Raw genomic sequence first — 14792 nt, forward strand, 5'->3', positions numbered from 1 at the left:
AGCAAGGACGCGCTCACAAACTGAGTATATTGAGGATGGGGCGCACTCTGGTGCTTCTCTAGCTCCTCTAGTTTCTAGACAATCTGAACGAGAGAGACGATCTCCAGTAACTCTCCAGGATTACTATAAATCTAATAGAGAACGGCATCCTCCAATGACTCATAGGAATTTTTACTCTTTGCATGATGTTACATATCCTCTACAGGAGTATATAACGTATGCCAATATCACTTCATCTCATCATGCTTTCTTAAGTACAGTCGATGACATGCAAGAACCCAAGAACTTTAGAGAAGCTAACTCTCGTCCAGTATAGAGAAAGGCGATGCAAGAAGAACTTCGTGCTCTAGATGAGAATAACACTGGGGATATTGTTATGCTACTGTATGGAAAGAAAACTGTTGATTGTCGGTGGGTGTTCAGAAACAAGTTCAACAATGATGGTTTCTTAGAGAGGTCTAAAGCTCAACTTGTTGCAAGGGGATTCACCCAAACTTATGGTTAGGACTACAAGGAGACTTTTGCACCAGTTGCAAAGATGAATACGTTTAGAGTTCTTGTATCTCTAGATGTGAATCAAGACTGGAAATTATTTCAGATGGATGTGAAAAATGCATTCTTACACGGAGATCTTAAAGAAGAAGTGTATATGAGCATTCCACCTGGACATCCGAAGGAAACTAAGGTCGGATTAGTATGCAAGTTAAAAAAGGCTATCTATGGACTTAAATAATCTCCACGAGCGTGGTATGCCAAGCTCAGTTCTGTTCTAGCTATGATCGGCCTTAAGCGAAGTGATGTTGATCCTTCCTTATTTGTTAAATCTAGCAAGTCAGGCTTGGTTATTGTTCTTATTTATGTTGATGACATAGTTATCACAGGTGATGACCTTATCAAGATTTCTAAGCTTAAGGAGTTATTGCACAAGAAGTTTGCCATCAAGGATCTGGGTATTATGAAGTACTTTCTTGGGATCGAAATTGCTTATTCAAAAAAGGGTATATTTCTAAATCAAAGAAAGTATGTGTTGGATATTTTGAGTGAAGCAGGAAAGCTGGGGGTAAAAATATCTGATTCTCCAACTGACAGTGGAGCCAAGTTGGATAACACTGGTGATCTTCTTACTGACATTGATCAGTATCAGCGATTAGTTGGTAAACTAATATATTTAACTATTACCCGACCAGATATTTCTTATGCAGTGAGCTTGGTTAGTCATTTTATGCATGCTCCAAGGACTCCACATATGAATGCAATTTCTAGAATACTGCAGTATCTGAAAGGGTCACCAGGCAGAGGTATTTGGATGCAGAAAAATGGGCATACATCTATTACTGCTTACACAGATACTGATTGGGCAGGATGTCCAGTTGATCGGACGTCTACTTCCAGTTATTGTACCTTTGTGGGAGGTAATGTAGTCACTTGGAAGAGCAAGAAACAGAATGTAGTGGCTCGTTCTAGTGCAAAAGCTGAGTACAGGGCTATGGCTTCCACCACCAGTGAAATCATATGGCTTCGCGCTCTTCTTAAGGATTTGTGTTTTGGGTTGCATATGCCAACTACACTTTATTGTGATAATCAAACTGCTATGCACATTGCTGCAAATCCAGTGTTTCATGAGAGAACTAAGCATATCGAAATTGATTATTTGTGCGTGAAAAAGTATAGTCTAACATTGTCACTACCTTTTCTGTTCGAAGTGACCAACAGCTTGCAGACATTTTTACTAAGGGACTTCCAGCTTCTAAGTTCCATGATATTCTCTCCAAGTTGGGTTCACTGAATATCTTCGCACCAACTTAAGGGGGAGTGTGGGAGAAGAAAGGCAAGAGCGCGGGTCACGCCTTGGGCAAGGCCAAGTCGAGCGCGGGTCGCACTGAAAGTACTGGAGGTCGACCAAGGCAAGAGCGCAGGTCGCACCTTGAGCAAGGCTAATTGGAGCGTGGGGCGCGCCCTAGTCGATTTTGGCAGAGATTTGTCAGATTCGTATGTTTTCTATAAAGGAAAGTCTCCAATCCTTTTGGAAACTATAGACACAAATATGCACTCATGTTGTGCTATATAAACACCTCTGTAACACAAAACAAAATCAATCAAGCAATATAAACCTTTCTTCTCCCGTGGACGTAGGTCGCCGCATTGGCACCGAACCACTATAAATCATTGTGTTTTGTCTCTTTAATTAGGTGTTTAATTCTACAGATCTATGCATTCTCTGCTGGAAAGAAGTCGAGACAGAAGAACACCTCTTTCACTCATGCAACTTATCAAAAGTAGTCTGGAGCTTGCTACTACAGAAAACTGGGTTTCAACAGAGCAATAGAAAGCACCTGGGAAAGGGAACTGCAGTGGGTAGAACAAATTACACGAGGAAAAGGATTTCAGGAAGATGCTATATGACTGGTATGGAATGGGTTCATGTACAGAGTCGAATGGAGAGTAAGAAATGAGAGAATATTTGAAAACAAAAAAGTATACGCACCTCAGATGGCTCAATCAGTAATAGAGGATACGAGAGTCAAACTAATGGCCATAGATGTGAAGATGGAACAAGGACCAGAAGTACAGCAGTTTACTGACACATGGAATGTGGATGTTCAGATCAAGGAAAAACAACAAAAACTATGTGAATGGCAGAAAGCAAAGGAGGGAATATATAATCTAAATACAGATGGAACACTTCAAAGGCTATCGGGGGGATGGGCAGCATCCATTAGAAATAGAAAGGGAGAAGTTGTTGCAACAAGTCACGAAAATTCCAGGAAACAGTCTATTGCTTTGATAGAATTGCAAGTAGTGGAGAAAGGGATGAGCATGGCAGTGCGGCATGGCATAAAGAAGCTCAGAGTGCGAACAGACTAGATGAATGTTATATCATTTCTCTCAAAGAAAAGGCAACACCCATGGCAAGCAGGAAAAATGATGCGAAGTATCCAGGAAATGCAAGAAGGCTTTAACCATTTCAGCATTATCCATGTATTTTGGGAAAATAATAAATTAGCAGATGCTTTAGCTAACACTATTAATAGAATTAGTTCCAAGTTCCTTCTCGGAATATGTAAAGAAAATCGTTTTTTATGATGCTAGTGGCAAGAAGTATGTAAGAGAGTGAGATTGTAACAAGCTATTATTATTTTTATTTCTAATAAAAAGGGGTAGAGAACCTCGTTAACAGGGCCGGCTCTGAGTTTTGGGTGGCCCTAGGTGAACTCCTAAAAATGGGCCCTTGTTTCCCCAAAAAAACAAAAACAAAACACGCCATTTTTTTTATTTGTAATCTATGCACTTATGATCAATATTATTCCAATTCCCTATATCAAATAAGTTTATCGGACCATATTCTTTATTCTCATTCAAAGCTTGATCGATTTCTTCGTTCGGAAAATCATCACGTTCAACTTCATTTTCAATACCAATTCTCTTTTCAATTTCAGCATCAACTCCCTCTTCATTTTCAACGGTCATCCCTCTCCATATTTTCAACATCAACCCACTCTTCGTGTTCAACATTTACTTCCATTTTAGTTTTAATATTTACTCTCTCATCATGTTCAACATTCATTGTATCATCAAGTTCTCTAGGCACACACAATATCTTCACTTTCGTTATTGACCAAATTTTCATTAGAACTTTCCGCTTGTCTCTATTGCTATAAAAAAATCTTTCGAATGCTTCCAACCTGAGATTGAGTGAGTTGGTCTAGTCTTTGATTTTTTTTCCCCCTCTTATTACTATCAGAGAGATACTTTCTAGTATTCTTCATGACGATAACCAATCAACTAAGAGTCTAAGAATGTTTTGCAAAAATAAATAATAGATTTGATCAGTTATTACTCACACACTTAATATATATTTTGAATAAAATAATTGAATAAACAATTAAAAAAGTAATTTTGAATTTGAGATAATACCTTGAAAATATCTAACAATGTAGACTGTGGTTAGTGGTGTATGTAAACGCCCTATTTCGATTTTTGTCCAAGCTAACTAATAATAGTGGTCGTTTTTTCCTTTTTTGAGCAAACCCCAACGAATAGTCGCAAAAAGAATTGAAGGAGACGAGTGTGTTTATGTTTTTGTAGAGTGTTGAGGCTTAGTTGGTGGGCTTGAGGGCTAATTGGGCCGAACATGTTATGTTGTAAACAAAAAATAAAAATAAAATAGTGAGTTAGTGGGTAATGGGCAAGATCCAATTCGGGGCCCTTAATTTTTTGCAACAAGTGGGGTCCTAGGCAGTTGCCTATGCTGACTATGGATCAGAGCCGCCCCTGCTCGTTAAAAACCCCACTTACCGAAAAAAAAAAAAAAAAAAAAACAAAAACAAAACAAAACAAAACAAAAACAAAATGAACAATTGTTTTTTAATATTTGATCAAGGGTATTTAGTGGTAGAAAAAAAGTTGGTTCAATTTAAGAGGCCAGGTTAATTGTAGTGTACTTCAGCAATAGAGATTAGTGGTAAGAGCTAAGGACTTTGACCATGGGCGATTGCTAGATTTTGTTTCAGTAGGTCATTTTACAGTGAGTTGTGCAACACTAATCACATGCTGCCATGTGGCTGCACCCTTCAACCTGGGGTGCTCATAAACATATCAATCCAAAATGGACGTTGCTTAGTGGTTTGACGCAACAATCATTTTGCATTCAAATTAAAATAGAACATAATTCAATTCAAAAAGAGTATTGCATTAGATTAGAAATAATGGTGCAAAATCCATCTTGCATGCATTGTGATTGCAGAGTTGCCGGAACGAATGGCATTCCTAGGGTGGAACACTTGCAACCATGTATTTGTATGTATTTATGTGAAGCTGTCTATCTACAAAGACCTTTATAAGTATTGAGTAACAAAATGGCTCAAATCCAACACCTTAATTCTAACATCAATCTAATTTATTTATTTATTAATCAAGCAAATGAAGCTATTATTATTTTAATTTAAAGATATATTTTATTTAATCTCCAAAATAAATCATACAAATACTCATAAGACAAGTAAGCAACTGGTCCTTTAATTTCTGAATGGCAAAACCTATCTTCCTAAACACATGTTTTTGTCAGAACAAGTTGTTATCACATTGTTGTCCAATCCTTTCCGCAACCTCCAACCTCCCAAGCAACACAAGGTCCATCCATCCCTTAGCAGGAAGATGAAGGAAAACTTATAGGTTCATGAATAACTGCATTTACAGCATTAACCATTTCCAGTGAAGAAGAGAATCCGTCCTTCTCGCGGTAGAAGAGATGAGTTACTCTAAAAGTCTTCCAAAATAAATCTTTGCAACCTTTAGGCACAATACTTCCCTTTGTATTCAACACTAAACCTAGAAGCTCTCTTCTGTTGCTATCAATGATACCCTTTACCTCTTTCACAACTTCTTGCTCATTGATAGCTTCAGGACTATGAATCTTGCACAATAACACGCTATTCAGCTTCCCTTCCTCGCCTTCTCTCTGCAACATATTTCAAAGTTAAAAGAAGATCAAGGCTAACGACATTAGACATACGAGTCTAAGTATATACACCTTAAAGCTCTGGATATCATTGAGAAGTCGGCAACAAATGTTCATGTGCTTGAAAAGTTTGTTGTACTCCGGGCTTGTTATAACTTTTTTGGAAAGCATAGGCTCCAAAAAGTATTGTGTTATAAGGACAACAGGTCCTAATGCGAACGAGATGCACGCATTCTCCATATATTCCTCCATCTTGGGTGCTGACTTGTCTCTTGCCCACTCATATTCTTTCATCATAGATTTAAGCAAAGTAAGCCACTGCGAGTGTATGTATAGAATAGTTATTAATTGTTAAATCTGTGCATTTATGTCAGACTTGTTCCTAAAATCAAATGTACTTTCACCATCTTGAAATTGAGGAAATTATTTCAAGATATGGAATCTTACTATATCAATTAGATGGCTTCTGACACTACGACCTTGTCGTGTGAATGCGATGTCTCCAAGGTCATTAACTGTCTTGTGAAGAGCTTGAAAAATAATTTCAACTTCCTCAGAGAAATAATTGGTGGCTGTGTTGCATTCCCATCTGTGGCAAGCAGGAATACTCATAGTTATCATTGAAGGCATTACAAGAAACAAAATAAGAATTCAATCGCAAAACAAAACATTATTACAAGGAAAAAATAGAAAGAGAAAAAGGAAAAACAGGACATACTTCTCTACCAACTTGATAAGGTTTACTAGTTCTTCTCTACTTCCTTTAACATCGAAGAAATCATCAACCACAGTGGAAAGAAATGAATTTTTTGTCCATGACATGCGGGCATCAGATAGTTCAGGAGTAAAAACAATTCCAGCTATGGAAAAATACAAGTACTCGAGCTTCAGCCTGGCGAATTTTAGTTTATCCAATCTATTTTCTTTTACCCACCTGCTTGAGTTAAGTTGACAGTGTTAAGACAATAGTGAGTAACATGACTTTAGTTCCAAGTAGATATTGCTTACCTCTCAAGACTCGCAAGTTCTTTCTGTTGTAATCCTCTACTCCAAACTGTACGATATCTCTGTTATCAACATTGGAGCACCTAATACATGGAAGTCGGTTAACACGACAATTAACATACTGTGCAATAATATGACAAAAAAAAAAGCATATCTTGAAGAAAAGTAAGGCTACCTATATGATGCTTTCAGAACGCGAAGACTATCCACATTGTAGTACTCAATATTTCTCCTGTTTTCTAGACGTTCAATATCGGCATCATAAGTGAACTTGACAGCATTAACAACCTACCATTGCACGCAATAACCATATCAACTTTTAGTTATGCCTTACTTTGATTCTCTTCTGACTGAGATGACTCCTGATGATAAAGGAAGTTTAAGTATTGTACTCATACAGTCATATGGGTGAATACCTCTTTCTGGCAATTGCCATCATGTATCATGTCATCTGATAGATTCTGTTTTAATAAGTGACTTGTCCACGAATATAGTTGTCACAGCCCGAATTTCTAAACAATTAAAAAAAATGAATATTTGAAATATAAATATCTCAAACATTCACTCGGTTCAATTGTCTAAAAACCTAGGCTATGACGGGGTGAATACAACACAGTTCAAAACCTAAAACCCACATCATAAAGAATCTTAACAACACAAATAATCTCCAAAATTTCTCTTTATTACTTTATACAAGTCTATCTTCCATCCAAAATCATCAATATAACATTCTAAGAATAATTGTCCTCAACATCGTATTCTCATGTCATATGAAAAGAAAACTACGTTATTACATACTTCCAAAAGATTAGACCTAATAAAAATAAACTCCCTATGCGCTCCAAGTCAAATCTCTTTCAAACGCCCGGCGGTTCCATCGCCTTCCACCTATGTTCCCAAGAACACACCCACGTTGCCAAAACAAAAGCAAACATGGGTCGTGAAAATTGAATTTCTTTGGTATGAGTAGACTAACTACATATAAACATTATCATACTTTAATTATCCAAACAACACTTTCCCTCTATCATAACCTAATCATTCTCTTGGAAGGCGTGTGGTTCCGGTCATCTCAACCGGCATATAGTTCTTCCCAAGCAAAACTTATATTATCTTAACTCATTCAAATCACTTTCGTTTTTAATATCTAAATAATTGAATTACACTTTACCGATATCCGCCATTTGTATAAGGGTAGGACCGCGTCCCTGCACAAAATATTATTAAGTCCTACCCTCCTGCAAAAGAAAGTTAGAACTTGTATATAACATATGTACATATCCTATATGTATTCAAAAGTAACCCAAACACTCGCATAATCAAATAATACAACTAACCCGCAAGGCGAATACCTTAGTTCCTCTCTAGGGCAGTCCAAAGAATCTGGTCATTCATGGCACATTCAATGAATACCCGGGTCATTCATGGCACATTCAATGAATACCTCTATATAACGCTAACGGGCCATTTATGGCACATTCAATAAATGCCCACCTAACATATGACATCAACAGTCATAAAACTCAATTATGAAATTTTAGGCGTGAAGAGTTCTAAAAGAGGGGTAATTTTATTTACGCATTATTGAACTTTATTTCATGTATTATTATTTCAGAGAACGACAGAATATCTTGATTCACGTATTTTTTTGTTTACGCGTTATTAATTTCATGAATGTATAAGTATCATAACGTTGTATATCATAAAATACTGCACAATCACATATCAGTTAATACACGTACACACGTATATATAGAAAGGTCTTAGCCTAAAGCCAAACTGCGTTAATAGTCCTAGACTTATCCTATTAGACCGAATCATAATTTTAGGAAAAAGTCAAATTTTCGGGTCAAGTGGTCAAAGTCAACCCTGGTCAAAGTCAAAGTCAAAGTCAACTCTGGTCAAAGTCAAAGTCGACCTGCCAAGGGTCAACAGCAGTCAACCAGTCCAAACTTATCTAACCCCAAAAGCCCACAGCCTAAAGCCCAAAGTCTAATACAAAAACCAAATTTGAAAATCTACAGAAGCCCACATAACAAATTTCGGCCCAAGCCCAACCCAAAATGAATCGCACTGTTCATCTTCCTCTCTCACTTTCCAGCACCTCCACTGCCACAGCAGCCACCACCAACCAACTACTAATCCGCCATACCATCACTCCAACGGTTTGGTTACTCGCGAAAACCCCTAAATATCCATACCAACAAATCGCGATTTCCAACACTTGCTAGGTCATCTCTTCCACCGATCTTCCTCTACTGCAGAGCTCGCCGGACCACCACTGACCTCCCAACAGTTCGGTTTCGCTCCCTAGCAAAACCCAAACCCAAAGATACAACAAAATCCAACCAACCAAAGGTTCAATCCACACCAAAAATCAGGACGATTTGATTTTTGCTTGGACGCCATTACTGCTCCTCCGGAGCTTCAACAGCCCGACCCAATCACCGATTCTAAACCCCCGACATCAACAAAAATCAAAACAAACAGCCCACGGCACAACACACAGCACAACAGTATAACAACCCATGAAAATTTTTGACCTTTGGCGAAACGCGAAAACGCTTGGTCAATACATAAGCCCGAATTTTTTTTTTTTCAGCAGCCATCATCGATTTAATACCCTCGTTTAAGTTTTTCGAACGGGACGATTATTCAAGGTTGTATCGTAGTTAACACTACACCGTTATCTGATATAATCGAACTCATAGAACATTATATGAACAAGAAAAATCATATTGATTCTATCCTCATACCATCTACAATAAACAACGAGAACTTTATCAAACATAATTTATCTACTCACCTTTAGCGCGCTCCGAACCAGCTAGATCTCAGAAAAATCTCCTTTTCTTCTGTCAGTCAGACTCCCATTTTTCTGTGTAAAACTCTCGCTGGGTTTTTCCCCCAGAAACTCCCGTGAGAAAACTCTATTCTGTTTTCTTTCTGTTTTAAAACAAAACCCCCCCGAAACAGGGAAGAGAGTTTATCCCATACCCACGTCTCCTATTTCCACTCACTTATCCTATTTTTATTTATATTTTTTTTTCCCATTATTATTATTATTATGAAAATAAACAAAATAAAACACGGGGTGTTATAATATACACACCTTAAAAGGATCTCGTCCCGAGATTCAAGGTAGAGTGTAGATTAACCAAACAACAGTACGTCAAACAATTAAAATGAGACATACGTGTATACGCAAGTATACACACCTTAAAAGGAATAAACGTAATTAGTTTCTTCAATTGTCAACACTTAAGTAAACTCATTATTTCTCAATTTATCAAAACTCATAATCTTCGAGTTAAATCATACTAAGAAGGCAATGTAGTTCCTCTCACACCGAGGCAGTTAGTTCCACTCTTAGTATTTCCCAACAAATCCAAAGCGTTAAAAAAAAATATACCTATGATAATTTCCTTTTTAACGATCTTTCTTGTCAAAACTATTTGTTTAAAAACTCATATGTTTCATCCACCACCTTAGTGTTTACACATATATCAACATTTCTCTTAGTGTCTCACAAACACCACATGTTCGAAAAGAAAAGAAAAATAAAACGTATAGACTGATTCATATTATCAACGGCCTATACTATGTCCACCATCACATAGGATCAAACACCTACAATGTGATGTATGCATACTGGCTCACACACCAACGATATGCAAGTATACACTGGTTCACACACCAACGATGCATACTAACTCTCTACCATCACATAGGATCAAACACCAACGATGTGTGGTATGCACAATGGATCACACTCGATGGTGTACTGTATACACCTGGATCAAACTCCAACGATGCATACAGAGAGATGTTATGTATATTGGATCACACACCAACGATATACATAACTTGGACAATATAAAACTTTCAACTCCAACCTTTATCAAAAGGGTTTCCCTTATTCCTTGGGTAAATTCCAAATTACTCAAATATGAAATTTTAAAAATAACAATTTCTTCTTTAACCAATACTTACTTAAAATCGAAAACTCCGTCATGAAAACAACACTATAATATGCTGAACAATTTCAATTATAAATCATAAGAAACTAACCGTTAAAATAACCAGCATTTTATTTTCATAATCATACGATAAATTCTTACATGCTAAGTACCAATAAATGAAACTAGCAAACAACAAATTCAAACATACCTAACATTAACTAGTGCAGTTCTTAGCATAGTGTCCCAGCTGTCCACATTTATAACACTTGCCTACTAGTTCATTGGGTTTAGAACATCTTCGAATAGTATGTCCAACCTCCCCGCAGTTCAAACAATTACCATCAAATCTCTTTAGCGAAGCACTTGCATCCTTATCCACATGCTTACTTGTTTGCCTATTATATGGGTGATGCTGACTTTTTCTCTGCCCTTGACGTGGCTGACTAGAAATAAGGTGTAAGCTGGCTTGTTTTGGGGCATTCTCTTTAATCTTCTCATCTCTCGGGTTTATTATCCAATTGTTCATATCTTAATGCCAAATCTAACACGCGATCAAAAGTTTCGAATCAAAGGGGTATCAAATAACTTCGATAGACATGGCTCTAGTCCACGGATGAACTTCTGGTTCTTCTTTACTTGGGTATCCACTAGATAAGGAGCATACCTCGATAGTTCATTGAACTTAGTCACGTACTCCGTAACAGTTTTCTCTCCTTGGGTCAGATGAAAGAATTCCCCAGTTAATTGCTCCTTAACAGCATTAGGAACAAACCTTCCCTCAAATCTTACTTGGAAATCCTCCCAAGTCATATTTCCAACATCCACATTATCCTTGATAGACCTCCACCAAAATAAAGCTGACCCTTCTAACTGGTGAGAAGCCAACTCCTGCTTCTGCACCTCAGTGAGTTGCATCTTAGCAAACACGGACTCACACATAGTAACCCATTTATCAGCATCAATGGCCCCTTTCTCTCCCTTGAACTTCTGGCCTCCTAAAGTAACAAAATCCTTGTTTCTCCTAGCAAAAGGATCTCCTAGATTAGCATGTTGACCCTCCGAATAGTTTGCACCAACCGAAGTTAATATTGATCCCAAATCGCCAGATATGGTATTACTTCCAGATTACCGATGCGCCATTGTCATCTCCGACCATCACCTAACAAAACTAACTTCTATTAGTACTTCAAACATCTTAAACTCAAACACACCCAATCAATCACCACATTCGAGGATCACCTAGACCTTCCAAATCTAGGCTAACCTAAGCTCGATACCAAAATGTCATGGCCCGAATTTCTAAACAATTAAAAAAATGAATATTTGAAATATAAATATCTCAAACATTCACTTCGGTTCAATTGTCTAAAACCTAGGCTATGGCGGGGTGAATACAACCACGGTTCAAAACCTAAAACCCACATCATAAAGAATCTTAACAACACAAATAATCTCCAAAATTTCTCTTTATTACTTTATACAAGTCTATCTTCCATCCAAAATCATCAATATAACATTCTAAGAATAATTGTCCTCAACATCGTATTCTCATGTCATATGAAAAGAAAACTACGTTATTACATACTTCCAAAAGATTAGACCTAATAAAAATAAACTCCCTGTCTGCTCCAAGTCAAATCTCTTTTCAAACGCCAAGGGTTCCATCCTTCCACCTATGTTCCTAAGAACACACCCACGTTGCCAAAACAAAGCAAACATGGGTCACAAATTGAATTTGCTGGTATGAGTGAACTAACTACATATAAACATTATCATACTTTAATTATCCAAACAACACTTTCCCTCTATCATAACCTAATCATTCTCGGCTTGGAAGGCGGTGGTTCCGTATCTCAACCGGCATAGTTCTTCCCAAGCAAAACTTATATTATCTTAACTCATTCAAATCACTTTCGTTTTAATATCTAAATAATTGAATTACACTTACCGATATCCGCCACAGTATAAGGGTAGGACCGCGTCCACATTAAAATATTATTAAGTCCTACCCTCCCGCAAAGAAAGTTAGAACTTGTATATAACATATGTACATATCCTATATGTATTCAAAAGTAACCCAAACACTTTAATAATCAATAATAACTAACCCGGCAGGCGAATACCTTAGTTCCTCTCTGAGGCGGATCCAAAGAATCACGGTCATTCATGGCACATTCAATGAATACCCGGTCATTCATGGCACATTCAATGAATACCTCTATATAACGCTTAACGGGCCATTTATGGCACATTCAATAAATGCCCACCTAACATATGACATCAACAAATCATAAAACTTCAATTATGAAATTTTAGGGCGTGAAGAGTTCTAAAAAGAGGGGTAATTTTATTTACGCATTATTGAACTTTATTTCATGTATTATTATTTCAGAGAACGACAGAATATCTTGATTCACGTATTTTTTTGTTTACGCGTTATTAATTTCATGAATGTATAAGTATCATAACGTTGTATATCATAAAAATCTTGCGACAATCACATATCGGTTAATACACGCATTACGCGTATATATAGAAAGGTCTTAGCCTAAAGCCAAGCACGTTAATAGTCCTAGACTTATCCTATTAGACCGAATCATAATTTTAGGAAAAAGTCAAATTTTCGGGTCAAGTGGTCAAAGTCAAAGTCAAAGTCAACTCTGGTCAAAGTCAAAGTCGACCTGCCAAGGGTCAACAGCAGTCAACCAGTCAAACTTATCTAACCCCAAAAGCCCATGTTCTAAAAGCCCAAAGTCTAATACAAAACCAAATTTGAAAATCTCTACGTAGCCAGCATAACAAATTTCGCCCAAGCCCAACCCAAAATGAATCGCACTGTTCATCTTCCTCTCTCACTTTCCAGCACCTCCACTGCCACAGCAGCCACCACCAACCAACTACTAATCCGCCACCATCACTCCAGCGGTTTGGTTACTCGCGAAAACCCCTAAATATCCATACCAACAAATCGCGATTTCCAACACTTGCTAGGTCATCTCTTCCACCGATCTTCCTCTACTGCAGAGCTCGCCGGACCACCACTGACCTCCCAACAGTTCGGTTTCGCTCCCTAGCAAAACCCAAACCCAAAGATACAACAAAATCCAACCAACCAAAGGTTCAATCCACACCAAAAATCAGGACGATTTGATTTTTGCTTGGACGCCATTACTGCTCCTCCGGAGCTTCAACAGCCCGACCCAATCACCGATTCTAAACCCCCGACATCAACAAAAATCAAAACAAACAGCCCACGGCACAACACACAGCACAACAGTATAACAACCCATGAAAATTTTTGACCTTTGGCGAAACGCGAAAACGCTTGGTCAATACATAAGCCGACCACTTTTTTTTTTTTCAGCAGCCATCATCGATTTAATACCCTCGTTTAAGTTTTTCGGAACAGACGATTATTCAAGGTTGTATACGTAGTTAACACTACACCGTATACAGTATAATCGGACTCATAGAACGAGTATATGAACAAGTAAAAAAATCATATTGATTCTATCCTCATACCATCTACGAAAAACAACGAGAACTTTATCAAACATAATTTATCTACTCACCTTTAGCGCGCTTCGAACCAGCTAGATCTCAGAAAAATCTCCTTTTCTTCTGTCAGTCAGACTCCCATTTTTCTGTGTAAAACTCTCGCTGGGTTTTTCCCCGAAACTCCCGGGAGAAAAACTCTATTCCGTTTTCTTTTCGCTTTTAAAACAAAACCCCCCAGAAACAGGGAAGAGAGTTTATCCCATACCCACGTCTCCTATTTCCACTCACTTATCCTATTTTTATTTATATTTTTTTTTCCCATTATTATTATTATTATGAAAATAAACAAAATAAAACACGGGGTGTTATAATAGTGTCTCTAGAACCGGTTCATTTGGTGATATCATGATCTGCGATGTTTTGTATAACTCCGAAAGAGTACGTATACCTTTGAGATCCCCACCAGCAGAAGTGAAGAAATCTATTTCTTCGTTGAATTCAGCTAATGCGTCTACACCACATATCGATATATTTAACTTCCATCATTGGGATAAATATAGCTATACCATTAAATATAATATAGATCGCCTCACCGAAAGAAACTGCATAGCCATTTATTCGTAATAGCCGAAAAGCCAAAGCACAGGTCTCTATTGTAGGGGATTTCCCGTCACTGAACAGATGACACGTGTATGGGAAATAACCTAAGATTATAGATATCCAGAGTGAGACGAGGACCATCGAATCAATTCTATGAATAAGTAATCTCGTGCTCAGCATGAGTATTTATTGGACATGTGCCAGGCACATGACTGACCGCCTTCAAACATTACAGTTACCCCAGTTGTTAGGAACTGATATAGATAGTT

General features: G+C 37.6%; 2 protein-coding genes across 2 annotated transcripts; both read right to left on the minus strand.

Moving 5' to 3' along the window:
* Positions 1 to 4935: 4935 nt before the first annotated feature.
* On the minus strand, positions 4936 to 6708 carry LOC147520051 (ent-beyerene synthase KSL4, chloroplastic-like). The gene is made up of 6 exons (XM_086594917.1): positions 6639 to 6708; positions 6467 to 6546; positions 6177 to 6392; positions 5906 to 6047; positions 5531 to 5776; positions 4936 to 5458 (listed from the first exon to the last, which is right to left on the minus strand). The coding sequence occupies exons 3-6, from the start codon at positions 6278 to 6280 to the stop codon at positions 5144 to 5146; spliced, it is 807 nt and encodes a 268-aa protein (XP_086451043.1). The 5' UTR covers positions 6281 to 6392; positions 6467 to 6546; positions 6639 to 6708; the 3' UTR covers positions 4936 to 5143.
* Positions 6402 to 11565, minus strand: LOC147520052 (nezukol synthase KSL3-like). Its single transcript, XM_086594232.1, has 4 exons — positions 11555 to 11565; positions 11062 to 11446; positions 6639 to 6751; positions 6402 to 6546 (listed from the first exon to the last, which is right to left on the minus strand). The coding sequence occupies exons 1-4, from the start codon at positions 11563 to 11565 to the stop codon at positions 6402 to 6404; spliced, it is 654 nt and encodes a 217-aa protein (XP_086450358.1).
* Positions 11566 to 14792: the final 3227 nt, after the last annotated feature.

This window comes from Coptis chinensis, chromosome 2, assembly GCF_015680905.1.
Source record: "Coptis chinensis isolate HL-2020 chromosome 2, ASM1568090v1, whole genome shotgun sequence".
NCBI classification, from domain to species: domain Eukaryota; kingdom Viridiplantae; phylum Streptophyta; class Magnoliopsida; order Ranunculales; family Ranunculaceae; genus Coptis; species Coptis chinensis.